Here is a 27,278-nt window from a genome sequence, read left to right as displayed (position 1 = left end):
TAAATAAATGTTGATATTCCTCCTCTGTTTTCACTTTTCTTAGCAAGATACAGTGTCCAATCACTGGTGAGCTATTTTTGCATTAATTGAAGGCAATTAACTTCAAAGACGCTGCTGGTTTTTATTTTTTAGGTACAATGCAAGCTGCAAAGGCAAACGTTAACTGCCTATTTCAAGATAATGAGCAATATCGATTCTGACGCCTGCGTATCGATACGTGTATTGTAATGAGGCCCGCAACGATATATTGCCGTAACGATTTTTTGATAGCTCACCAGTTTGGGCTCATCGGAGGCTCCTACAAGGTAACAGTCAGCTCGGATTTAACAACAAGCAAGGCTAAGACACACAATAAATAAAACTGAAGAGACACAAACCTGCAGCTGAATCTCTTAACAACTTCCCACCTCACTTCCTGATTCAATTTTCCCTCCTTTTATATGTGCTCCTCACTCGCTACTCTGGGTCACATGACCACACGCAGAGAGGGATTTAAAGGAACAGGCACCGGATTTGGCACCCAGGCTACACACGGTTTCAGAGTCCATGGGAAAAAAAAAATGGCTGTATTTTGGCAAACCGACATTTTTCTACTGTCAATTATAAAAAAAAAATAAATAAAAAGTATTCTATTCTACTCTGTCATTTGGTAGATTCAGCTTATATATAATTATTGAACGTAATATCGCGTGGGTATTGATTTTTTATTTTTTTCCCCGTGAAAAGAATAAGTGAAAGAGTCAAGCATATTGTTGATTGGGTTTTATTGAACATATAAAAATGTCAAGCATAAACAAGGTGTAGTTAAAGAGAAAAGGAAAAGAAGTCGGAAGAAGTACAAAAACATCTAGTCCTACTCACTAACGCTTCTATAATAATGTACTAAAGTTGTTCTTACTAACATAAAAGTTAAACAATAGAAAATAAACAAAACGTGTTTATCTTACGTGCACAGAAATATTAGTATGAGTTACAAGCCCTGATCCATTACATGTAGCCACATTATAACATGAAAAATGAAAGAAGCAAAACCGGGTATGAATACAATTTTGTTCTTAAGTCATCTGAATATTGTACATTGTGCTAATAATGTAAAAACTGTTCCATAGAAAAATAAAAACGTGTGAAATGCACGTCCAAGGACTAGCATATGGCACATTAGCTAGCGCGGAGCTGTTGTTGGTTTGATCTCGGGTTGAGTTAGCCTGGCCAGCCAGTCGACACTCTTTTTAATATTGTATACAAAGAGTAGGACATTTTGCGTTCATCGTTTCAGTGTTCAACAGCAACTTTTAATCCCAGATGGCTTTGTGTGTCCCTGAAGGTATTCTCGACGCTTATTTGGGGAAAATTGCAAGGCCAAGGTGGCTTTATTTCGATTTCATACACAAGGCAACTCAATGTGCTTCACACAAGCAAAAACACATCTAAGAACATCAACAAATTTACAAGATTCAGAAACAGATAAGAATAGCTTCCAAAATTACATACATTGTAAACACATTAACAGTAAACGTTAAAAACATTTAATATTTGCAGGTTGAGTAGTTTTGAAAGCATTACATTTACACTTTTAAGTAAGACGTTGGAGTTGATACTTCTTAAGTCTTCCGAAATCCTAATATCTATACTTTTATTTGAGTAATGAACGTAAATCATGATGACAGGCCCAGGTAGCTTTGAATGTTTTATTACAAAATAACACAGCAGACTCACTTCCCTTCATTTTTTGAAGCTTCAAAGATGGCTGCTATTCTCACCAGCACACTCGTGTCTCTCAGCAAGATATTTAGAAGAGAATCTTTTAGCACAAACACTGCAACTGAATGGTTCCTTCCCACCATGTCTTCTTGTGTGCTTTCTTAAATTTGACGTGGAAGAGAAGCTTTTTCCACAATCTGAGCAAGAAAAAGGTTTCTCGCCAGTGTGTCTTCTTGTATGTGCTTTTAAATCCGACTTGTTCGAGAAACGTTTGCCACAATCTGAGCAAGAAAAAGGTTTTTCGCCAGTGTGTATTCTTGTATGTGCTTTTAAATCCGACTTGTCAAAGAAGCTTTTGCCACAATCGGAGCAAGAAAAAAGTTTCTCCCCAGTGTGTGTTTTTGTATGTCTTGTTAAAGATGACTTCCGAGAGAAGATTTTGCCACAATCTGAGCAAGAAAAAGGTTTCTCGCCAGTGTGTGATCTTGTATGTGCTTTTATATCTGACTTCCGAGAGAAGCTTTTGCCACAATCTGTGCAAGTAAAAGGTTTCTCGCCAGTGTGGCTTTTTATATGTGTTGTTAAAGCTGACTTGTCAGAGAAGGTTTTGCCACAATCTGAGCAAGAAAAAGGTTTTTCCCCAGTGTGTGTTCTTGTATGTACTTTAAGAAAAAACTTCCGAGAGAAGGTTTTGCCACAATCTGTGCAAGTAAAAGGTTTCTCACCAGTGTGGCTTCTTATATGTGTTGTTAAAGATGACCTGTCAGAGAAGGTTTTGCCACAATCTGAGCAAGAAAAAGGTTTTTCCCCAGTGTGGCTTCTTGTGTGTGTTGTTAAAGCTGACTTCAGAGAGAAGTTTTTGCCACAATGTGAGCAAGAAAAAGGTTTCTCGCCAGTGTGGCTTCTTGTATGTGTTCTTAAACGTGACTTCAAAGAGAAGCTTTTGCCACAATCTGTGCAAGTAAAAGGTTTCTCACCAGTGTGGCTTCTTATATGTGTTGTTAAAGCTGACCTGTCAGAGAAGGTTTTGCCACAATCTGAGCAAGAAAAAGGTTGCTCGCCAGTGTGGCTTCTTGTATGTGTTGTTAAACGTGACTTCCGCCAGAAGCTTTTGCCACAATCTAAACAAGAAAAAGGTTTTTCCCCAGTGTGTCTTCTTGTATGTTTTGTTAAATCTGACTTGTCAGAGAAGCTTTTGCCACAATCTAAACAAGAAAAAGGTTTTTCCCCAGTGTGTGTTCTTGAATGTAATGTTAAATGTGACTTCCGAGAGAAGCTTTTGCCACAATCTAAACAAGAAAAAGGTTTTTCCCCAGTGTGTCTTCTTGTATGTTTTGTTAAATCTGACTTCCAAGAGAAGCTTTTGCCACAATCTAAACAAGAAAAAGGTTTTTCCCCAGTGTGTCTTCTTGTATGTGTTGTTAAATCTGACTTGTCAGAGAAGCTTTTGCCACAATCTGAGCAAGAAAAAGGTTTTTCCCCAGTGTGTGTTCTTGTATGTACCTAAAGAACTGACTTCCGAGAGAATCTTTTGCCGCAATGTGAGCAAGAAAAAGGTTTCTCGCCAGTGTGGCTTCTTGTATGTGTTGTTAAACGTGACTTCAAAGCGAAGCTTTTGCTACAATCTGAGCAAGAAAAAGGTTTTTCCCCAGTGTGTGTTCTCAAGTGAATTTTCAAACTTCCTTTTGAACTCATTGTTTTCCCACAGTCAGAACATTCCCAGGGTTTGTTGTGAGTGGGACACAACCTATCATCAGCAGTGTGTTCATCATTACCATGCAGATTATCATCATTATCATTATCATCATCATCATCATCATGAGAAGAAAGGGACCTTATGTCACTTTTTGCTTTTGATGATCCCCAGTGGTCTGCATCACTTTCTGGAATCATGTTTTGAGGAGTTGAGATGCTGTTTGGAGGCTCCGCCCCTGTGCCCTCCTCACTCTCATCCTCAACTTCATCTTCACCCTTTAAAGGGGCGAAGGTCATTGGTGACTTGGTGACATCATCCTCAACACCAAGGGGCTTTTTTTCTTCTTTAGAATAATGATGTTCTTCCTCCTCCTTCTCCTTTTTAACATGAAGAGATTCCACCTCCTGTTCATCAGGATGAAGATATTTTTCACCAACGTCTGCAGGACACAAGAAGACAAGCACATATTTGGGTTGGTCAAGTCCAAAAAAAAATAAATTTTGGCGACTCAACACCCCACATGGAGCACTTCGATCGATGGACAACAGGTTTTTCATCAGTTTGTGTTCTTTTGTTTGTGTTTCCTTTGTTTATTGCAAAAATTGACTTTTGAGCGAAACCTTTTCACCAATCTGAGCAGGAAAAAGGTTTTCCCGTGTTGTGTGTGTGCTTTCAAACTCCATTTTGAGCTCAATGTTTTCCCACACTGCGAAAATTCCAAACAGTTGTTGGCAGAGTGACATGCCATTAGCATCATCATCATCATCATCATCGTCGTCGTCGTCGTGAGGAAAGTGGGACATTATTAAAGATAGACCGATACAGGCCGATTATAGATATTGGGCATTTTGATGAATATCGGTATTGGCCTTTATCTAAATCTGACAGCCGATATAAGGTAAATCTAAACCCATTTGAAATTTTCAGTTAAATTTATAAGAGTTGCTACTTCTGACCCTGGGAATCTTCTGAACCATTTTGTTTTTGTGACAGAAATGTGAAGATTTCAGGTGTTTGTAAATTTTGGGGAAAAACATTTACTGTATGTATTTGCTCAAGTTTCCATTTCACTTTTTTAGACGATATAACACAGTCAAGATTGGCTTTTGTATTTTACAAAAAAATTTACGCTAATATTTCCCCACGTTTTTGTTTTTGTTTTGTTTTTTACTGAAAATGAATATCGGCCTGAAATATCGGTCATTGGCCTCCTTGACTACTAATAACCGCTATCGGTATCGGTCCTGAAAAAAACATATGGGTCTATCTCTAGCCCTTATGTCATGATGACTTTGTGCTTGTGGTGGTCGCAAGGGGTCTGCATCACCTTCTGTCGTCATGTGTTGACGAGTTGACCTGCTGTTTGGAAGCTCCGCCCCTCCAACCTCCTCACTCTCACCCTTGTCTTCATCTTCACTCTTTAAAGGGGCGAAGGTCGGTGGCGACTTGGTGACGTCATCCTCAACCTCCTCCTCTTTGACACGAATGGGCTTTTCCTCCTCTTCGACGTAAGGATGTTCTTCCTCCTTTTTAACATTCTGAGGCTTCATGTCCTCTTGGGCAGGACGAAGATATTTCTCAGCGACGTCTGCAGGACACAAGAAGACAAAACACACATTTGGTTTGGTCAAGTCAAATTTCAAGTGTGAGTTGATAGTACTGTTCCTATCAAATTTAGAATTGCTTATAGGGCTGCACGATATTGGAAAAACATGCGATATGCGATATACTTCCTGAACATAGCGATATCGATATTGCGATATTTAACATTTACCTAAAGAAATTACATTTTTATTACCGAATGAAAGAAAAACATTTTTCATGGGGCAAAATAAGCAACCTTCATGTAATCTTAGTTAATGAATTGTAATTATGTCTTGATCATTTTCAACTATTGAATGCCGATGCACATTTTAGTTAGCTTCTGACTGGTCAAATTCATTTAAAAAGCATAAAATTCCATATAAAACTTATTGCGTGCCTTTGCGATATGCATATTGCAAGGGCCAATATCGCGATATCGATATTTTTTCGATATATTGTGCAGCCCTAATTGCTTAATCTATCGATTATTCAGATTAGTGCTGGGCGATATGGGAAATAATTGTGATCACGTGACTGCCCCACCATGGACGGCGGAAGGAAATGACTTTTGAATGGAAGTGGACGGGCCGCAGAGCGATTTAGGTACTTAGAGACTTTTATTTTACAAACGAAAAGTTATTGTTACCCATCGAGCCATGGAATCTGCTAGTTCAACTGACGTTCGCCTGTCAGCAGAAGTGGAACGTTTAGTAGGAGCTCATAGAGTGCGATATTTACAGAAACTGGAGATGGCTAGTTTGAAAACAGACCCTTACCTTCTGTCCCCCACCGTTTTCGGAACTAATCAAATCGCCGACTTTTCCGGAATTAACGGTGCACGACCTGTATCACTATGTTGTCCATTTTAGCAACATACACCGATCGTTACACCGGAGACGATTTAAAAGCTTCTAAAAGTCTCGACGCATACCCTTTTTTTTTTTTTGGTGCTGGCTGGGTCTGCAACGAGATGCTACGCTCAAACCCGAGGGACAATCGACCTCATCATGGCAAAGGTCAAATTTGTTTATCATGCGGACTTATTTTTTTTTTTTAAATGTTATTTTTACACATTCGGTCCTATATTGAAACACTGTGGTTATGTCAAGTATGCACCAAGTATTTTCTGTCAAATGCACTTAACTCATTCACTGCCATTGACGGAAAAAGACGTCAAATTTTTTGCTGGTCTGGCAATGAATGTGTTAATAGTTTTGAAGAAGGTACACTTGAGTTGTATGTGTGCAGAGTGGACGCTAACTACGTGACTCAAGCCAACGTTCACATTAACAATCTTTAATGTGATTTGAAACACGTAATTCGACACCCCTGTTACAAGCTTTGTTAGAGTGTATGTAATAAGTGTACGTTGACGAGTAAAATGTATGAACATTGATCGACTAACCTCGTAAAAAAATGCTCGCTTCAAATCCGTGAATATTTTTCTTGGGCCGTCAGTCCTTTCTGTTGATTGCCGCTATCCATCGACGTCTTTTGTTTTTATGAGTAGGTATTCGTTAAAAAGCAACATTTGGTTTACTCCCTTGCCTGTTTGTACAACCGACGGCACAGCAAGATATGACCATTTTATAAATTTAATCGACGACACAAAGGACTTCACGCTCTACGCGATTCAATTGTTACAATCCAGGCAAGTGGTTCTTTTGCCGTCCAGCGTTCAGGAGGGTGCGGCCCCATGGGGGGGAAGTGACGTCACGTGCAAATGGTCCATACCACGATATAGATGTATTTGCAGTTCTTCCATGAAATATTATACAATAGGGGTGTAAAAAAAATAAATAATCGATTCTGCAATATATCGCGATATTACATCACGCAATTCTCGAATCGATTCAATGGGCAGCCGAATCGATTTTTAAACGTCTTTTAAACGATTTTTATATTAATGAATGGAATATTAAGCCTTAATATTTTATTTCAAAGTCATTCAAACATGAAACAGATTACAACCTGTTTGTTCAATACAGTGGCTCACAGTAATGACTGAAGTTTCAGATAAATAAATAATACATTTTCATACAAATCTTAACAGTGTACATGTACAAGTTTACTGAATAGTATTCTCTAAATTTGAGTAAAAATAAAAATTAAAAAAAAATCGCAACAATCGACTTATAAATTCGGATCGGGATTAATCGGCATCGAATCGAATCGTGACCTATGAATCGTGATACGAATCGAATCGTCAGGTACTCGGCAATTCACACCCCACTGATACAACGTACTTTGCTTACAATTTCACATTTTATTTGTGTGTAACATTTAATGAATGTCACAAATGAATCTAGTAGGGCTGCAATATAAAATAAAAAATGTAAACAAAGGAGGCACAGCGGCCTAGACATTTTTATAAGGCATAAAAAAATAAAGTTCAGACATTTTCTGTCATAAATTAAATGCAAAAAAATGTTTATTTTTTTTTCCAAAGTGCAAAGTTTCAACTTTCTGATGAAAGTAGCTTTGTAGTGCAGCTAGAGTTGTAGATCAACAGCATATAACATTATTTGCATGTGGCAAATATGCAATTATATCAAAATAAACACAAGCATTCGGTTTTACAGAATCTGCAATCAAACGCGCCATCGCCTCTGTCATTTTTTTTTTTCCCAGCGAGGCGAGTTTCTGTTATACGCGCAAAAGACTCTTGTAGTTCGGTTGACTTTGGGTTTTTCTTCGTGCGTTTTGTTCCAGATTCACTTACCGCTTATACGGAAAATACGTATATGCTTGGCTTCAAACTGAGCGAATTGATTCATATTAAATGTAGCTTCTCGATTAAGCTGCTTGATGGAGGAAAAGATCATAAACAAACAGTGAATAGACTTTTTTTTTTTCCCAATATTTATTGAAACTCAACTCTCATAAAACGGCAAACATTAGATCGATTTTGGTTTGTAAAAGCAGGATAATATAAGTAAATAAAACGTATAATAAATAAATAAGTTAAAATAAACGGACGTTAAGTTTATACCTTTATCAAATTAAATGAATACTCAGTCATTGGTAATTCCAAATACTCAATGAAGAAACAGGTAATCCATCAAAAGATAAAAAAGAATAAACGCAAAAATCCGAAAAATGAAAAGTAAAAAAAAAATCTCAAAAGTAATCCAAAAATGGGCATTAACTTTGAAGAAATAATAATCCTTTTGAAAAGTGGTGAAAATTGTTAACTACTCCTTTCTTAATCCACAAGTGTCGAATATCCTCAAACAGAAAAAGGCAAAAATAAGAAGATGAGATTTTTACTGATCTTCCGTTTCCTTTGTGACAACTCTTCTTTAGACTGCTTAAGTTTTATTAATTTTGAATTATTCAACAGTCAACTAGAAGTATTTGGCTATTTGTCTCATGCTGTTAGGTAAGAAAGGGCACAATAAACATTTTTCTATCGTCATGCCGATATATATCGCCCAGCACTATTTCAGATTAATCGGATTCATTTTAATGTTCCTGCAAATGAGGGTTGCCACGACGAGTTGGCGACATTGCATCTCCGAACGGCCCACAATCCCGCTCACATTTCTTCTGTATGGAGGACAGAAACTGCTAAAATAAAAAAATAAAATACAATAAAAAAAGTAAATGAAGACATGAACAAATAAATGCATAAAGTGAAAATAAAAAATGATATAAAAACATTTTTTTTTAAAAATACAATATAAATGGAAATAAAAACAACAGAATAATAAATAAATTTAAATAAAGTAAATGAAGACATGATCAAATAAATGCATAAAGTGAAAATAAAAATGGATATTAAAAAACGTTTTAAAAAAATAATTACAAAAAATATATAGAAATGGAAATAAAAACAACAGGATAATTTAATATATAACAATAATAATACAGTTAAATAAAAAAGTAAAAAAATAAATAAAATAAAAGTATTTATATAAATAAATACTGTCCCACTTTAACCAATGCACTTTCCCATTTTCTTTGGGCGGTTGAAATAAAATAACAAATACTGTGTTTTGGTGATTAACTCTGTATAAATGAAGGTGCTTAGCATTACTTAGCATTTTTGGAAGAATATATTACATTCATCTTAGAAAAGAAATGCAGATGTGGACATCGCGACACGAGTTGCAGGGGGAAGCAGATGGTGCAGATGACGAATACGAAAAACTGTGTCCCATTTTGTCTTCTACAGAGCAAATAAATCACTCGAGCATCTTGATTAAAACCCTACGCACACGACTGTTACATTGGTATGACTGTCCGATGACTGTTTAACCGTCCTGACTGCATGTATTTTTTTTAACGCTATATATTATTACTAAGCAAAGGAGAGTAAGAAGTGCACAAACCTGCTGCGTGTAGCACAATTCGAGGCTGCTCGCAAACATCGTCCAGCGGTTGAAAATGTTGCTCGTTCTCTTCTTTGACTCCAAAATGTTCCTCCTCGTCCTTTGGTGTCGTTCTCGCCGACATTTTGGCACAATAATGCCAACAAAGTCACACTTGGTCTCTTCCCGACCACGTGTTGTGTGCTTCTCTTTGTTAGCGGCTAGCGAGCTAAGCTAAGCTAAGCTAAGCTAACTAGGCCGAGAACACTGACCTGAATAAATGAACGACTGGATAGCCGATAGCCCCATACACGTGAGTGGAGCTCTACCGGAAACACGTGGTCTCCAATTCCGTCTTACTTTTTTTTTTTTTTTTTTTTAACTCAGCCTAAACGTAAACTATCTTAACTCAAAGTAATGTTGACTTATACTGAAAATCTTTGATTGTTGCCATGTTTGTATGTCTTACAGCAAATTAAAAAAAAAAAAAAAAAAACTCAAAGTAATGTTAAGTAGTAGTGTAGCGCAGCGCCACCGAATGGCCAATGTAGCGTAATTGCAGTAAATCGTGTCTGACGGTGGTTTTGTCAAAACAACAAGGTGGACGCAAACTGATTTCTGTCGTGATGGAATATATTCATTCACAAAAGCGTAATAATAAAATAAATAATTCAGTCAATCAATAAATAAGGTTATTACACCTGAGAGTAAACTAATAATAATAATAATAATAATAATAATAATGAAAATAAAATAAAAAAATAAAAATTCAATCAATCAATAAATAAGGTTATTACACCGGGTGGTTTCCACGTTTACATTACACATTTATGCTTCCTGTTCCTTCTCTAAAGCAGACTCCTCAATTGTGCAGGATTCTTGGATTAAGCATGCGGCAGAACGCTCAGTCTTCAGTGGCGTGGCATAAAACGCCCATAATTATATATCTTAAAAAAAAATAAATAAATAAAAAATGTCAATTTCCCTTCCTTTACATTCAGCTCAAGTGTCAATAAATTTTGCAGCAGTTGATGTGGGTGCTGAAGAAGTACTGTACATTATTTTGTACTCTGCAGGCAGCTCCTTCCAGTTCACAACACCTGTTATGTGTTATTGAGCATCTTTGCAGATCGGCATTAACAGGCAGAACACCTTTCCACTTGAAATCCAGCTCCCGCAAATTCAAGCATTTTAAAACGTATGGCTTGAATGCAAGAACTTGAACATTTCGGAATAACTCACAATTAAGTACTCGTAACTTTTTATTTTGGTGTAAACATATAACGCGTCACATGCAATTGAAAACAAGTTTGAAGATACCCAGTGGCGATATAGTGCAATAATACACAAACAATTAGACATTTTTAAGGAAAATCAACAGACCCCCCAAAGAATCCAAAGAACACGAGAATTGCAAATTTAGCAGTGAGCACACAACATAGAACCGTGCACTCGAACAAAAGGAAAAGAAAACAGGACAAAAAAAAAAAGAAAAAAATAAGACTATAACAGACGATATATTCTTAAAATTATCAAATACCGACTACGCTTGCTTCGTTTTACCCGTCCTCAATTATTCCAAAACTTTCGATTTTCTCAACTTCCGATAAAGTTTGTTGTTGATATTGTATACGTTGTTTAAATTCAAATTGTCTACATGTTTTCGAGACTGTTTTGTTCAAATTAACTAAATAGTTAGTTTATAAAGTTATTTGTTTTAAAAAATTATTTGCTCGAAGGCACGTGTTTCCATCCATCTTCTTCCGTTTATCCGAGGTCGGGTCGCGGGGGCAGCAGATTTAGGAGGGAAACCCAGACTTCACTCTCCCCGGCAACTTCAACCAGCTCCTCCGGTGGGATCCCAAGGCGTTCCCAGGCCAGCCGAGAGACATAGTCTCTCCAGCGTGTCCTGGGTCGTCCCCGGGGCCTCCCGCCGGTGGGACACGCCCGGAACGCCTCCCCAGGGAGGCGTCCAGGAGGCATCCGAACCAGAAGCCACCTCAGCTGGCTCCTCTCAACGCGGAGGAGCAGCGGCTCGAATCTGAGTCCCTCCCGGATGACCGAGCTTCTCACCCTATCTCTAAGGGAGAGCCCGGACACCCTGCAGAGGAAACTCATTTTGGCCGCTTGTATCCGGGATCTCGTTCTTTCGGTCACGACCCACAGCTCGTGACCATAGGTGAGAGTTGGAACGTAGGTCGACTGGTAAATTGAGAGCTTCGCCTTTTCGCCCAGTTCTTTCTTCACCCCAATGGGCCGATACAGAGTCCACATCACTGGGGACGCTGCACCGATCCACCTGTTGATCTCCCGCTCCATCCTGCCTTCACTCGTGAGCAAGACCCCAAGATACTTGAACTCCTCCACTTGGGAAAGTATCTCATTCCCGACCCAGAGAGGGCACACCACCCTTTTCCGACTGTGGACCATGATCTCAGATTTGGAGATGCTGATCTTCATCCCAACTGCTTCACACTCGGCTGCGAACCGCTCCAGTGAGAGTTGGAGATCCAACAGCACCACATCATCTGTAAAGGGCAGCGATGCAGTGCGGAGGCAGCCAAACCGGACCCCCTCGACGCCTCAGCCACACATAGAAATTCTTAGAAAGTTATGAACTGAATCGGTGACAGGGGGCAGCCTTGGCGTAGTCCAACTCTCACTGGAAACGAATCCAACTTACTGCCAGCGATGCGGACCAAACTCTAACATCGGTCGTACAGGGACGAAACAGCCCGTATCAGGGGGCTCGGTACCCCATACTGCCGAAGCACCCACGGTCGAACGCCTTCACCAAATCCACAAAACACATGTGGACTGGATGAGTGAACTCCCACGCACCCTCGATGATCCTGCTGAGGGTGTACAGCTGGTCCACGGTTCCACGGCCAGGACGAAAACCACTGCTCCTCCTGAATCCGGGACTCAACTTAGACCTTACCAGGGAGGCTGAGCAGTGTGATCCCTCTGAAGTTGGAAAAACCCTCCGGTCCCCCTTCTTAAAAAGGGGGACCACCACCCCGGTCTGCCAATCCAGAGGCACTGTCCCCGATGTCCACGCAATGTTGTAGAGGCGGGTCAATCACCACAGCCCCACAAGATCCAAAGCCTTTAGGAATTCCGGGCGGATCGCATCGACACTGCCACCGAGGAGCTTTCCAACCACCTCAGTCACTTTGATCCCAGAGATAGGAGAGCCCACTTCAGAGTCACCAGACTGCTTCCTTAAAGGAAGACGTGTTGGCGCAATTGAGATCTTCGAGGTATTCCCCCCACCGATTCACGACATCCCGAGTCGAAGTCAGCAGCACACCATCTCCATTATACAGTGTTAATGGTGAACTGCTTTCCTCTCATGAGACGCCAGATGGTGGACCAGAATTTCCTCGAAGCCATCCAGAAGTCATTTTCAACGGCCTCACCGAACTCCTCCCATGTCCGAGTTTTTGCCTCAGCAACCGCCGAAGCCGCGTTCCGCTTGGCCAGCCGGTACCTCCGCAGTAACACAGGCCAAAAAGGCCCGATAGGACTCCTTCAGCTTGACGGCATCCCTTACCGCTGGTGTCCACCTGCGGGTTTGAGAATTTCCGCCGTGACAGGCACCGACCACCTTATGGCCGCAGCTCCGATCGGCTGCCTCAACAATGGAGGCGCGGAACATAGCCCACTCGGAACCTTCTCCTCCCCCGGGACAAGGGATAAGTTCTGCCAGAGGGAGGCGTTTAAACTCTTTCTGACTGCCCACACCTGCTCTGCGCCTCTCACCATGGGCAACTCCAGAGTGGAAGAGAGTCCAACCCCTCTCGAGAGGACTGGTACCAGAGCCCAAGCCATGTGTGGAGGACAGTCCGACTAGGTCTCGTCGGAACTTCTCTGCCTCACACACCAGCTCAGGCTCCTTCCCTGCCAGAGAGGTGACATTCCATGTCCCAAGAGTCAGCTTCTGTAGCTGGGGGGTCAGTCCGCCAAGGTTTCCTCCCATGGCTGCCACCCTGCTAATCATGTCAAAATTGTTACATAGAAAGATAAAATGTGCAAAATGCACTAGCAGATGGCGTGTTAGCTAGCACGGAGCTGTGGTGGTTGAGTTAGCAACAAAGAGTAGGACATTTGCGTCAATCATTTCAGTGATAACGCTGTTCAACAAAAATTTTTAATCACAGATGGCTTTGTGTGTCTGAACGTATTGTCGACGCTTATTTGGGGAAAATTGCAAGGTGGCTTTATTTCTATTTCATACACAAGGCAACTCAATGTGTTTCACACAAGCAAATACACAACACGTACAAACATCAACAAACAACCATTAACAACATTCAGAAGCAAACAAAAATAACTTCCTAAATTACGTACAAAAAAAACATACATTGACATTTAAACACATTAACAGCAAACATTTAATATTTACAGGTTGAGTAGTTTCGAAAACATTACATTTACACTTTTAAGATGCACTGACACTTTTACAGCGCACCAGTCTCACTTCCCTTCATTTTTTGAAGCTTCAAAGATGGCTGCCATTCTCACCATCACACTCGTGTCTCTCAGCAAGCTTTTTACAAGAGAATCTTTTAGGATTAACACTGCAACTGAATGGTTCCTTCCCACCATGTCTTCTTGTGTGCTTTCTTAAATTTGACATGGAAGAGAAGCTTTTTCCACAATCTGAGCAGGAATACGGTTTCTCTCCAGTGTGTGTTTTTGCATGTGCTGTTAAAGAATTGGTGGAAGCGAAGCTTTTCACACATTTTGTGCATGAATATGGTTTCTGTCCCGTGTGTGTTCTTATGTGGATTCTTAATTCAGGTTTGACAGGGAAGCTTTTGCCACAATCTGAGCAAGAAAAAGGTTTTTCCCCAGTGTGTGTTATTGAATGTAATGTTAAATGTGACTTCTGAGAGAAGCTTTTGCCACAATCTGAGCAAGAAAAAGGTTTCTCGCCACTATGGATTCTTTTATGTGTTGTTAAATATGACTTGCAAGAGAAGCTTTTGCCACAATCTAAACAAGAAAAAGGTCTTTCCCCAGTGTGTCTTCTTGTATGTGTTGTTAAAGCTGACTTGTCAGAGAAGCTTTTGCCACAAACTAAACAAGAAAAAGGTTTTCCCCTAGTGTGTCTTCTTGTATGTGTTGGTAAATATGACTTGTCAGAGAAGCTTTTGCCACAAACTAAACAAGAAAAAGGTTTTTCCCCAGTGTGTCTTCTTGTATGTGTTGTTAAATCTGACTTCCGGGAGAAGCTTTTGCCACAGTCTGAGCAAGAAAAAGGTTTTTCTCCACTGTGTGTTATTGTATGTGTTGTTAAATGTGACTTTGAAGAGAAGCCTTTACCACAATGGGAGCAAGAAAAAGGTTTCTCGCCACTATGGATTCTTTTATGTGTTGTAAAATATGACTTCTGAGAGAAGCTTTTGCCACAATCTAAACAAGAAAAAGGTTTTTCCCCAGTGTGTCTTCTTGTATGTTTTGTTAAATCTGACTTGTCAGAGAAGCTTTTGCCACAATCTGAGCAAGAAAAAGGTTTTTCCCCAGTGTGTGTTCTTGTATGTGTTGTTAAAGCTGACTTCGAAGAGAAGCTTTTGCCACAATCTGAGCAAGAAAAAGGTTTTTCCCCAGTGTGTGTTCTTGAATGTTTTGTTAAATGTGGCTTCTGAGAGAAGCTTTTGCCACAATCTAAACAAGAAAAAGGTTTTTCCCCAGTGTGTCTTCTCAAGTGAATTTTCAAACTTCCTTTTGAACTCAATGTTTTCCCACAGTGAGAACATTCGCAGGATTTGTCGTCAGTGTGACACGACCTGTCACCATCAGCGCGTTCATCTTTACCATCCAGATTATCATCATCATCATCATCATCATCATCATCATCATCATCATCATCATGAGAAGAAAGGGACCTTATGTCATCACTCTTTGCTTTTGATGATCCCCAGTGGTCTGCATCACTTTCTGGAATCATGTTTTGAGGATTTAAGATCCTGTTTGGAGGCTCCGCCCCTCCAACCTCCTCACTCTCACCCTTGTCTTCATCTTCACTCTTTAAAGGGGCGAAGGTCATTGGTGACTTGGTGACGTCATCCTCAACCTCCTCCTCTTTGACACGAACGGGCTTTTCTTTCTCTTCGATGTAAGGATGTTCTTCCTCCTCTTTAACATTCGGAGGCTTCATGTCCTCTTGGTCAGGACGAAGATATTTCTCAGCGACGTCTGCAGGACACAAAGAGACAAACCCAAATTTAGGTTGGTCAAGCGTGAGTTGATGTGTATTATCGTTTCTACAGTGGCACCTCGACTTGGGCCCACCACACACTCGGATTGGCCCATCCCAAAAAAACAAAAAGAAAAAGGAAAAAGAAAATATTGGCCTTGTTAAAAATCTGACAGCCGATATAAGGTCAAATCTAAAACCATTTTAATCTCTCTCTATTGATTCAAGTCGACTAAATTGAGTTGAGTTGATATTATCCATCCGCATACATTTCAACTTTTACATAGAAAATTAAAACACCTATTTGTAACCATAGTTAGGCTGGAAGACCCCTACCCACAATTCCTGATTTTGGACCCAATTTTTCCTCATGCATTCTTAATGGAAGATTCAAAATTTCCTTCCACATTTTTCATCCAATTTACTTCATTCCAACGTCAATATATTCCACCAAATCATACCACGAGCTCTTTTCCTGTTCCAAAATTCACGCCTTACTCGCAATTCCCGATTTCGTACACGTTTTTTCCAATTCATAATGGGAGATTCTACATTTCACATTTACTTCCACATTTTTCATCCGATTCACTTTGTTCCAACTTCAATGTAGTCCACCAATTCTCCATCTTTTTTTTTAGTTCCAAAATTCACACCTTAACCACAATTCACTATTTTGTACCCTACGCCTGCCCTCAGCGGCAGCCATCTTGGCCAATTGATTAGTTACGTCCAAGAGTCTCACTAGGGGTGGCGGCCATCTTGGCCAATTGATTTGGTACACCAGGGATTCTCGCCAGGAAATGCCCCGGCTTGAATAGGAAGTGACCTGATTTCAACAGGAAATAACCTGATTTCAACAGGAAGTGGCTTGTTTTCAACAGGAATGACCCGGAAGTGACCTGAAATCAACAGGAACTGACTTGTTTTCGATAGGAAGTGACCTGTTGATTTGAACAGGAAGTTACCCAGAAATGGCCAAAAATCAAAAGGACGTGACCTGATTTCAACAGGAAGTGACCAGGAAATGGCCTAAAATCAACAGAAAGTGACCCAGAAGTGGCATCAAATCAACAGGAAGCAACACGATTTCAACAGGAAGTAACCTGATTTCAATAGAAAGTGACCCGGAAATGGCATAAAATGAACAGGAAGTGACTCAGAAGTGGCTTTAAATCAACAGGAAGTGACACAATTTCAACAGAAAGTGACCTGATTTCAATAGGAAGTGACCTGAAATCAACAGGAACTGACTTGTTTTCAACAGGAAGTGACCCGGAAGTGACCTGATTTCAATAGGAAGTGACCTGGAAGTGACTTAGAATCAACAGGAAGTGGCCCGATTTCAACAGGAAGTGACCTACCAATAGGAAGTAGTCCAATTTCAACAGGAAGTGACCTGATTTCAACAGAAAGTGAGCCTTACTCCAGTCCTCAATCTTTCCTCCATTAATTAATTCACTAATTAATTTACCTTAATTAAGCGCAACCGCTTCATTCCATTTTCACGTGTCGTCTTGTGCGCAGTTCGCATATATGCCCATATGAACTCGGCCCTTATTTGCAAAATGGACTCGATTGTTATTGACTGCCGTCTTCGTGAATGCTACAGTTGCAACCAGTGATATTTTTGTCGACGAAGAATTTAAATCATAATTTTCATTGTTTTTCCTGACGAAAATTAAATGAAAACTAAAGTAGAAGCCATTCATTCAGACAATAACTATGATTAAAATTGACTGACAATTTCGTCAATGACTAAAATGAAAATGAAAACAACACAAAATTCACACAATCCAATCGGAATGAATGAGAAAAGAACCACTCAGAAAATGTTGTGTTCACTGCACTAACTCAACTCAACTTTAATTATAAAGCGCTCTAAGAACAGGCATTGCTGTATACAAAGTGCTGTACATAAACATAAATTGTGCAGCTGTAAGATTAATCTCAAGCAATTTAATTATGCACTTTTTCTTATTCAGGTGAAAAGTTACAATATTGTCAGTTGAACATGATTCATTGAAACAAGAAAGACACCATTGTATGAAATGTGTCTTGCGTGTTAAACTAAAGTCACAAATAGGTGTGCTATAATTTTCTGCATAAAAGTTTAAACGTATGCTGAAGGAAAATAGACTAAACTGTGAATTTAGTTGACTAAAATTGGATTAAAACTAAAATACAATCAGGAGAAAAAAATATGACTGAAACTTGTTAATTTTAGTCAAAAGACTATAACTAAAACTAAATTAAAATTTCTTGTCAAAATTAACACTGGTTGCAACAGCAGTTGAATGTAATAATGCAGTAATCATGACAAAACTGTGACTGTTTTGTAAAAAAAAAAAAAAAAAAATGTATGTGGGAAACAGGGATATGTATACCGACAAAAAAAATAATTTGCAGTATTGTACCACCGTTTTAATACAGTCTTATTGTGCACCTAAGTGTTCTTAAAATCGCACACGTCTTGTCAGATACATTGGCATGACTGTCTCATGACTGTATAATCGGCCCCTGTCCGGAATCAACCAATCAAATCAATTTATTTCACTCTTTAAAATAACAGTTGAATTGAATTACTGTGTACAGCAATGAGGACTACAGTGATTTTTTTTAACGCTATATAGTAGTGCTAAGCAAGGGAGAGTAATAAGAAGTGTACAAACCTGTTTTGTGTAGCACAATTCGAGGCTGCTCGCAAACATCGTCCAGCAGTTGAAAATGTTGCTCGTTCTCTTCTTTGACTCCAAAATGTTCCTCCTCGTCCTTTGGTGTCGTTCTCGCCGACATTTTGGCACAATAATGCCAACAAAGTCACACTTGGTCTCTTCCTGACCACGTGTTGTGTGCTTCTCTTTGTTAGCGGCTAGCAAGCTAAGCTAAGCTAAGCTAAGCTAAGCTAAGCTAACTTGGCCGAGAAGCATCAACGCGCACCGAGACGAGTTTAAACACACGCCGACATTTAATAAATGGTGTCGCAGACCTTCAAAATGGTGATGGGAGTCCTGTGTGTTCAGTCCAACACCAAATAAGAAAGAATGAATTAGCAGAGGACGTCTGATGAAACGCGATGTGGCCGCCGGCCACGGCAGTGAGCACGTGAAGAAACGAATGGAGACGTGCGGCGGAAGTCAGGCAGGACACGCCCCCGCTGCGTTACGATTGGCTGTTGGAAATTGTCCGGGGGCTTCCGAGCAAGCATTGTCATCAAGTCATCGGCAGATGTCGCCATTTTTGCTGCGGTTGGAATCGAAAGTCTCATTCCCTTTTTCAGTATTTTGATCCCGATATAATTGTAAAGTTTAAATTGGACTTATTGAAAAGAGCTCCAGTTTATTGTGGTGAATGTGCAGTTTAAAAATTCGCCATCAAAGTTGAACAAGCATTTTGAGGTCAACTGAATGTTTATTATGAGGGATGAGATTTAACCACCAAATGTTATGAGTTTAAAGGCCCAGTCTGCCGGTTTCACTCAGGAAAATGCACTTTTTTAAATGCAGGATTTCAACAAACAAACTACTTGTCAATTTACAGATCTGGGCTTCTCTTAATTTCTGGGGGTGATTTTGTCCAATAAACCCCCAACGCCCCAGCCCAACCCCAACTGTATTTTGCAAAAAAAAACAAACAGTGTTAACACCCCTCCAGCCAATCACAGAGCAGGGGGGGGGTGTCGCAAACGGGGCAGAGCGAAATAGTCGGCTGCGTGACGTCACTCCCGCGACAATTTGAAAGCACACACGGATTTTATTTTTCACTCACTCATTCACACGTTAGCTTCTGTGAGTGAGTGAGTGAAAAAAAAAAATACGTGCATGCTGTCAAAATCCACGAGAGTGACGTCACGCAGCCGACAAATTCTCCCGGCATCTTTAAATTAACATTTTAACCTTGCCCTTTGTCTTTGTAAATACCTTAAAACCAAACTAAAATATATAAAAATGCAAAAAATAAATAAATCTTGAGCAATAGCGTTGTAAATTATTTACCAAGGAGCGTTAGAGGCGTGTCAACCACGACAGCCCCACAACATCCAGAGTCTTTAGGAACTACGGGCGGATCTCATCCACCCTCAGGGCCCTGCCACCGAGGAGATTTCCAACCACCTCAGTGACTTTGAACCCAGAGATGTTACGTATGGGGTATGGATGAACCCAAAAGTGGAGGAAACAGGCAGGAAGAGCAAGTGGAAGAACGATGTAAGGAACTTTATTGACTATTACGGGGAAGGACTGGACGAGACTGAAGGGAAGGACTCTGGGCTGGACGTGGACACAGATCATGGCGGAGACTTGGCGTGGCGTGATGCAGAGACTTGGCGTGGCGTGATGCAGAGACTTGGCGTGGCGTGATGCAGAGACTTGGCGTGGCGTGATGCAGAGACTTGGCGCGGCAGACTTGGCGCGGAAGACTTGGCGCGGAAGACTTGGCGCGGAAGACTTGGCGCGGAAGACTTGAACTTGGCAATAACAGACTTGGTAGACTTGGCCATAAGGACTTGGTAGACTTGGTAATAAAGACACCACGGTGACCAGACATGCAGACATTCAACCAGCAAACATCAAACATCAAACAATGCTCCCACACCCGTGTGGGACAAACACCACTCCCTTATACAAACACTAATGACAATAACAGGACACACCTGGGAGACACAGCAGGGAGGGGGAACCAATCAGCAATACACACCAGGAAGGGAAGACACAAGCAGGTGGACCAGGTAAACCATAACGAGACTGGGGAAGAAGACAGGAACACCAGACAACCAACACTCACCAAAATAAAACAAAAACCCAAACCAACTGAAACGTGACAAGAGATAGGAGAGCCCACCTCAGATTCGCCAGACTGCTTCCTCAAAGGAAGACGTGTTGGTGCAATTGAGATCTTCGAAGTATTCCCCCCACCGACTCACGACGTCCCGAGTCGAAGTCAGCAGTACACCATCTCCATTATACACAGTGTTAATAGTGAACTGCTTTCCTCTCATGAGACGCCGGATGGTGGACCAGAATTTCCTCAAAGCCGTCCGGAAGTCATTTTCCATGGCCTCAAACGAACTCCTCCCATGTCCGAGTTTTTGCCTCAGCAACCGCCGAAGCCGCGTTCCGCTTGGCCAGCCGGTAACTGACAGCTTCCTTCTTCAGCTTGCCGGCATGCCTTACTGCTGGTGGTTCGAGGATTGTCGCTGTGACAGGCACCGACTACCTTATGGCCGCAGCTCAGATCGGCTGCCTTAACAATGGAGGCGCGGAACATAGCCCCCTCGGAACCCTCTCCTCCCCCGGGACAAGGGAGAAGTTCTGCCAGAGGGAGAAACTCTTTCTGACAGGGGATTCCGCCAGACGTTCCCAGCAAACCCTCACAATACGATTGGGTCCGCCAGGTCGGACCGGCATCTTCCCCCACCCTTGGAGCCAACACACTACCAGGTGGTGATATGTTGACAGCTCCGCCCTTCTCTTCACCTGAGTGTCCAAAACATGCGGCCACAAATCCAATGACACGACTACAAAGTTGATCATGGAACTCCTAGCCGAGCGTGTCCTGGTGCCAAGTACACATATGGACACCCCTATGCTTGACCATGGTGTTCGTTATGGACAATCCGTGATGAGCACAGAAGTCCAATCGCAAAACACCACTCGGGTTCTGACCGGGAGGGCTGTTCCTCAAAATCACGTCCCTCCATGTCTCACTGTCATTGCCCACATGAGCATTGAAGTCCCCGGGGAAGCACTCTCCAGCACAGGACTCAGGACTCCAAAAAGTGTGGGTACTCTGAACTGCTGTTTGGTGCATATGCACAAACAACAGTCAGGACCCGTCACCCCACCTGAAGGCGGAGGCAGGCTACCCTCTCATCTACCGGGGTGTACCCCAACGTACTGGCGCTGAGCCGGGGGCCAATAAGACTGCCCACACCTGCTCGGCGCCTCTCACCATGGGCAACTCCAGAGTGGAAGAGAGTCCAACCCCTCTCGAGAGGACTGGTACCAGAGCCCAAGCCGTGTGTGGAGGAGAGTCCGACTATGTCTCGTCGGAACTTCTCTGCCTCACACACCAGCTCAGGCTCCTTCCCTATTTTAATCGCAGATGGCTTTGTGTGTCTGAACGTATTGTCGACGCTTATTTGGGGAAAATTGCAAGGTGGCTTTATTTCTATTTCATACACAAGGCAACTCAATGTGCTTCACACAAGCAAATACACAACACGTACAAACATCAACAAACAACCATTAACAACATTCAGCAGCAAACAAAAATAACTTCCTAAATTACGTACAAAACAAAACATACATTGACATTTAAACACATTAACAGCAAACATTTAATATTTACAGGTTGAGTAGTTTTGAAAGCATTACATTTACACTTAAGATGCATTGACACTTTTACAGCACACCAGTCTCACTTCCCTTCATTTTTTGAAGCTTCAAAGATGGCTGCCATTCTCACCAGCACACTCGTGTCTCTCAGCAAGCTTTTTACAAGAGAATCTTTTAGGACAAACACTGCAACTGAATGGTTCCTTCCCACCATGTGTTCTTGTGTGCTTTCTTAAATTTGACATGGAAGAGAAGCTTTTTCCACAATCTGAGCAGGAATACGGTTTCTCTCCAGTGTGTGTTTTTGCATGTGCTGTTAAAGAATTGGTGGAAGCGAAGCTTTCCACTAGTGATGTGCTTCTCGGGTCGAATCCCTGAAGCGTGTGCCGAGTAATGCAGATGAGTGGTTCATGAACGGCGTGTCAGTGTGTGTGTTGATGACGTACGTGGTGACGTTTGAAGCCCCACGAAGCAGGTGTACCACGTGACTGATTCAGGAAATGATTCGCTAGGTTTGAGTGTAGTTCGAAATAAAAGCGGCAAAGAAACGCTATGGATTCCCCTTCACTTTTTCTGTTTTCGGGTCCCTTATTGCGCTACTTTTTTTTTGCTTTTGGCATTCGATTTGACGAACTTATTTTTGCGATGGAACCAACAAGAAAGAAATTTTCCCTTTCTTTGGGAGCACTTTGAGCAGATCTCACCTCAGAAGGTAATGCACTGCAATTACGCTACTATCGCGAGCAGTGACAGGAGTCGGAGGCAGAGTGCTGAAGTCCGGAGCCAAAGACCGGCGGTTTATTGATATCAGCTTCTCAGTGTTTAACAGCAACAACAACTCACTCTGCGCGAGGCTCACAGACCTACCAACATTTTGTTCTTTTATCCTTTCATCCTTTCATCCCAACAAACTCCCCCTTCGTCCCAACGTTCCATGGGTGAATTATGTTCTAATCACTACACTACTATTTTAACAGATTCCAAAAATAAAATAAAATGTGACAACACATAAAATTCACATTTTTCTGTTAACAGTTAAAGTCCCCTTCAGTCCTGGAATCACAGAAATATACGCGTCCAATTCTATACAAACTTGCTATCTCATATCGATGCACCCCTGCTTCATCAGTACCATGTGAAAGAGTTTTTTTCCAAAGCAGGTGAAATTCTCTGCAAAAACAAACAAACCGCCTGAGTCCAAAAACTTCGGAAAAAATATTGTTTTTAAATAAAAATGAATAAGCACTATTTTTATTTTACCTCATTTCACATTTTCACTTGTTGCATAAGTGCAAACATAGACAAAGTAACACAGAACAATTCATGTTAAAACACTCTTCAAATATATATTCTTTTGTATTTAGAGCATGATTTACACCCCACCATTTTATTGCATGCACCAAGCATGTTATACATTTTTCTGTCCACATGATGGCGTCGTCGAGGAAATGAATCATCTTGAAGCCCCTACGTGTGTGTGAAGCATTTCACTGCAGGGCTTCACTGCTTTACGGGGCTTCATTTTGCCATCACTACTTTCCACACATTTTGTGCATGAATATGGTTTCTGTCCCGTGTGTGTTCTTATGTGGCTTCTTTATTCAGGTTTGGCAGGGAAGCTTTTGCCACAGTCTGAGCAAGAAAAAGGTTTCTTGCCAGTGTGTGTTGTTGAATGAAATGTTAAATTTGACTTCTGAAAAAAGCTTTTGCCACAGTGGGTACAAGCAAAAAGTTTTTCCCCAGTGTGTGTTCTTGAATGTAATGTTAAATTTGACTTCTGAGAGAAGCTTTTGCCACAATCTGAGCAAGAAAAAGGTTTCTCGCCACTATGGATTCTTTTATGTGTTGTTAAATATGACTTCCGGGAGAAGCTTTTTCCACAGTCTGAGCAAGAAAAAGGTTTTCCCCCAGTGTGTGTTGTTGAATGTAATGTTAAATTTGACTTCAAAGAGAAGCTTTTGCCACAATCTAAACAAGAAAAAGGTTTTTCCCCAGTGTGTGTTCTTGAATGTAATGTTAAATGTGACTTCTGAGTGAAGCTTTTGCCACAATCTAAACAAGAAAAAGGTTTTTCCCCAGTGTGTCTTCTTGTATGTGTTGTTAAATCTGGCTTGTCAGAGAAGCTTTTGCCACAATCTAAACAAGAAAAAGGGTTTTCCCCAGTGTGTCTTCTTGTATGTGTTGTTAAATTTGACTTCGAAGAGAAGCTTTTGCCACAATCTAAACAAGAAAAAGTTTTTTCCCCAGTGTGTCTTCTTGTGTGTGTTGTTAAATCTGACTTCCGAAAGAAGCTTTTGCCACAATCTAAACAAGAAAAAGGTTTTTCCCCAGTGTGTCTTCTCAAGTGAATTTTCAAACTTCCTTTTGAACTCAATGTTTTCCCACAGTGAGAACATTCGCAGGATTTGTCGTCAGTGTGACACGACCTGTCACCATCAGCGCGTTCATCATTACCATACAGATTATCATCATCATCATCATCATCATCATCATCATCATGATAAGAAAGGGACCTTATGTCATCACTCTTTGCTTTTGATGATCCCCAGTGGTCTGCATCACTTTCTGGAATCATGTTTTGAGGATTTAAGATCCTGTTTGGAGGCTCCGCCCCTCTGCCCTCCTCACTCTCACCCTTGACTTCATCTTCACTCTTTAAAGGGGCGAAGGTCATTGGTGACTTGGTGACGTCATCCTCAACCTCCTCCTCTTTGACACGAACGGGCTTTTCTTCATCTTCGATGTAAGGATGTTCTTCCTCCTCTTTAACATTCGGAGGCTTCATGTCCTCTTGGTCAGGACGAAGATATTTCTCAGCGACGTCTGCAGGACACAAGAAGACAAACACACATTTGGGTTGGTCAAGTCAAATTTCAAGCGTGAGATGATGTGCATTATTGTTTCTACAGTGCACCTCGACTTGGGGCCACCGCACACTCGGATTGGCCCATCCCAAAAAAACAAAAAGAAAAAGAAAAAGGAAAAAAAGTATTGGCCTTGTTAAAAATCTGACAGCCGATATAAGGTCAAATCTAAAACCATTTTCATCTCTCTATTGATTGAAGTCGACTAAATTGAGTTGAGTTGATATTGTCCATCCGCATACATTTAAACTTTTACATAGAAAATTAAAACACCCATTTGTCACCATAGTTAGGCTGGAAGACCCCTACGTCCACATGATTCATCCCATTCTCATCTTTCAATTTAAACATATTCCAAATATTCACGCCTTACCCACAATTCCCGATTTTGTACCCAATTTTTCCTCATGCATTCTTAATGGAAGATTCAAAATTTCCTTCCACATTTTTCATCCAATTTACTTCATTCCAACGTCAATATATTCCACCAAATCATACCACGAGCTCCTGTTCCAAAATTCACGCCTTACTCGCAATTCCCGATTTCGTACACGTTTTTTCCAATGTATTCATAATGGGAGATTCTACATTTCACATTTACTTCCACATTTTTCATCCGATTCACTTTGTTCCAACTTCAATATATTCCACCAATTCACACCATGAGGTCTTCTTTTTCACTTCCAAAATGCACGCCTTACCACAATTCCCCATTTTGTACCCTACCTCTCCCTCCATTCTACATTTCACATTTACTTCCACATTCTTCATCCAATTCACCACATTCCAACTTCAATGTAGTCCACCAAGTCTCCATCTTTTTTTTAGTTCTAAAATTCACACCTTAACCACAGTTCACTATTTTGTACCCTACGCCTGCCCTCAGCGGCAGCCATCTTGGCCAATTGATTTGGTACACCAATGATTCTCGCCAGGAAATGCCCCATCTTGAATAGGAAGTGACCTGATTTCAACAGGAAATAACCTGATTTCAACAGGAAGTGGCTTGTTTTCAACAGGAAGTGACCTGATTTCAATAGGAAGTGACCTGTTCATTTGAACAGGAAGTTACCCAGGAATGGCCAAAAATCAACAGGAAGTGACCTGATTTCAACAGGAAGTAACCCGGAAATGGCCTAAAATCAACAGAAAGTGACCCAGAAGTGGCATCAAATCAACAGGAAGCAACACGATTTCAACAGGAAATGACCTGATTTCAATAGGAAGTGACCTGAAATCAACAGGATCTGACTTGTTTTCAACAGGAAGTGACCCAGAAGTGACCTGATATCAATAGGAAGTGACCCGATTTCAACAGGAAGTGACCTACCAATAGGAAGTAGTCCAATTTCAACAGGAAGTGGCCCGATTTCAACAGGAGGTGACCTATCAATAGGAAGTAGTCCAATTTCAACAGGAAGTGACCTGATTTCAACAGGAAGTGAGCCTTACTCCATACATGGGGTATACCGCCAACTGTTGGCGTTTTGCTGTAACTGCAGCCATACTATCATAGATAAAGCATAGCAAAAAATGAGTTGGAGGGCTGAATTTTTCCAAAAAATGTCAAAATCTGATGAAATTCAAAATGGCACCATCCACCATTTAAAAATTTGTGTTGTCATTGTTATATGTGGGGAAGTCAATTTTCAATACTTCATACAGTATTCGAACAATACTTGTCCTCATTATGTCCCATTATAAATGTCATTTTTGGACACACTGTACACCTGGTGTTTTTTTGTGCATTTTCTCCCAGACAAGGCCTAATCTTTTCAGTAGAGGGTCATCAACGGCCAGAATGTATTGAATGTGTGTTCAAAATCATAAAAGACAAAATCCAGTAGGTGGCGCCAGAGGACCGTTTATCGTTTTCTTGAACTGAGCTCAATGCAAAGTCCCCTTTATTTGCACAAAAAATAAAAGTTGCACGGTGAATATTGATGAACAGGCTATTGTGTGAGTGTGTTGTGTGTACTCACATGCACTTTTTGGGGTGCGTGTGCGCGCGTGTGTGTGCGCGTGTGTGCTCGCGCACGCACGATGCGTGTTCGATTCGACAATACGACGGTGTTTTACTAAAATACGAGTACTTACTGTTTGTAAAAGTAAAATAATTTTGTTTGCACGCGTGCATGTGTGTCTGCGCGTGCACGTGCACGTGCACGCGCACGCGCACAGGTTTGATTCTCTACGTGCTTGTTGCGTAACAGAATTGTCCGCTGGTATGCTTTTATTTTGGTAAAGGAAATGAATGTGCCAAATTGACAAAAAAGTAACTTGGTGCCACTTCTGTGGATATCATGCCGCGGTCTCTTGCAGACAGCGGCTTTGCATGTACTTCAAAGGCCTCTGAATGTATTTGATGTGAGACTCTGCAGCGTGGGAATAAAAACTCAAAGTAAATGTTTACTGACTCTGAACTCTGATTGGTAGAATTTTTGAATTTTTCCTCCTCCAATTGGTTGAGGGAATGTTCAAATGTGTACACAAACCTTTATAAGGGTCCAACGGCTCAGAGGCCAGTTTTCTCCCTGAGCAACTTGTGCAAAGATGGCAAGACGAAATATATCTCTTCAGGAG

General features: G+C 41.0%; 2 protein-coding genes across 2 annotated transcripts in view; both read right to left on the bottom strand.

Moving 5' to 3' along the window:
- Positions 1 to 1,003: 1,003 nt before the first annotated feature.
- The window catches only part of LOC144006603 (uncharacterized), a 47,729-nt gene continuing 21,454 nt past the window's right edge, over positions 1,004 to 27,278 (bottom strand). Inside the window, exons 4-6 of the mRNA XM_077505534.1 lie at positions 23,542 to 23,829; positions 13,906 to 14,967; positions 1,004 to 3,104 (exon numbers count right to left, since the gene is read on the bottom strand). Coding sequence (XP_077361660.1) covers positions 1,738 to 3,104; positions 13,906 to 14,967; positions 23,542 to 23,829 — 2,717 coding nt within the window. The 3' untranslated portion in view covers positions 1,004 to 1,737. The remainder of the gene's footprint in view (positions 3,105 to 13,905; positions 14,968 to 23,541; positions 23,830 to 27,278) is intronic.
- On the bottom strand, positions 3,058 to 9,594 carry LOC144007514 (uncharacterized). Its single transcript, XM_077507240.1, has 3 exons — positions 9,316 to 9,594; positions 4,725 to 4,985; positions 3,058 to 3,836 (listed from the first exon to the last, which is right to left on the bottom strand). Exons 1-3 carry the CDS (start codon positions 9,437 to 9,439, stop codon positions 3,205 to 3,207), a joined length of 1,017 nt encoding a protein of 338 aa, XP_077363366.1. The 5' UTR covers positions 9,440 to 9,594; the 3' UTR covers positions 3,058 to 3,204.

This window comes from Festucalex cinctus, chromosome 1 (genome assembly GCF_051991245.1).
Source record: "Festucalex cinctus isolate MCC-2025b chromosome 1, RoL_Fcin_1.0, whole genome shotgun sequence".
NCBI classification, from domain to species: Eukaryota; Metazoa; Chordata; class Actinopteri; order Syngnathiformes; family Syngnathidae; genus Festucalex; species Festucalex cinctus.
The sequence above is the reverse complement of the archived record's forward strand: the minus strand, read 5'-3'. Positions and strand labels throughout refer to the sequence as shown.

Bases quoted from the DNA above. Each gene is read 5' to 3' on its own strand.
- LOC144007514 (XM_077507240.1), bottom strand. From the start codon at position 9,439: ATGTCGGCGAGAACGACACCAAAGGACGAGGAGGAACATTTTGGAGTC. The intron at 4,986-9,315 runs GTTTGTGCACTT...TGTGTCCTGCAG, and splicing joins AATTGTGCTACACGCAGCAG to ACGTCGCTGAGAAATATCTT. The intron at 3,837-4,724 runs GTGATGCAGACC...TGTGTCCTGCAG, and splicing joins TCAACACATGACGACAGAAG to ACGTTGGTGAAAAATATCTT.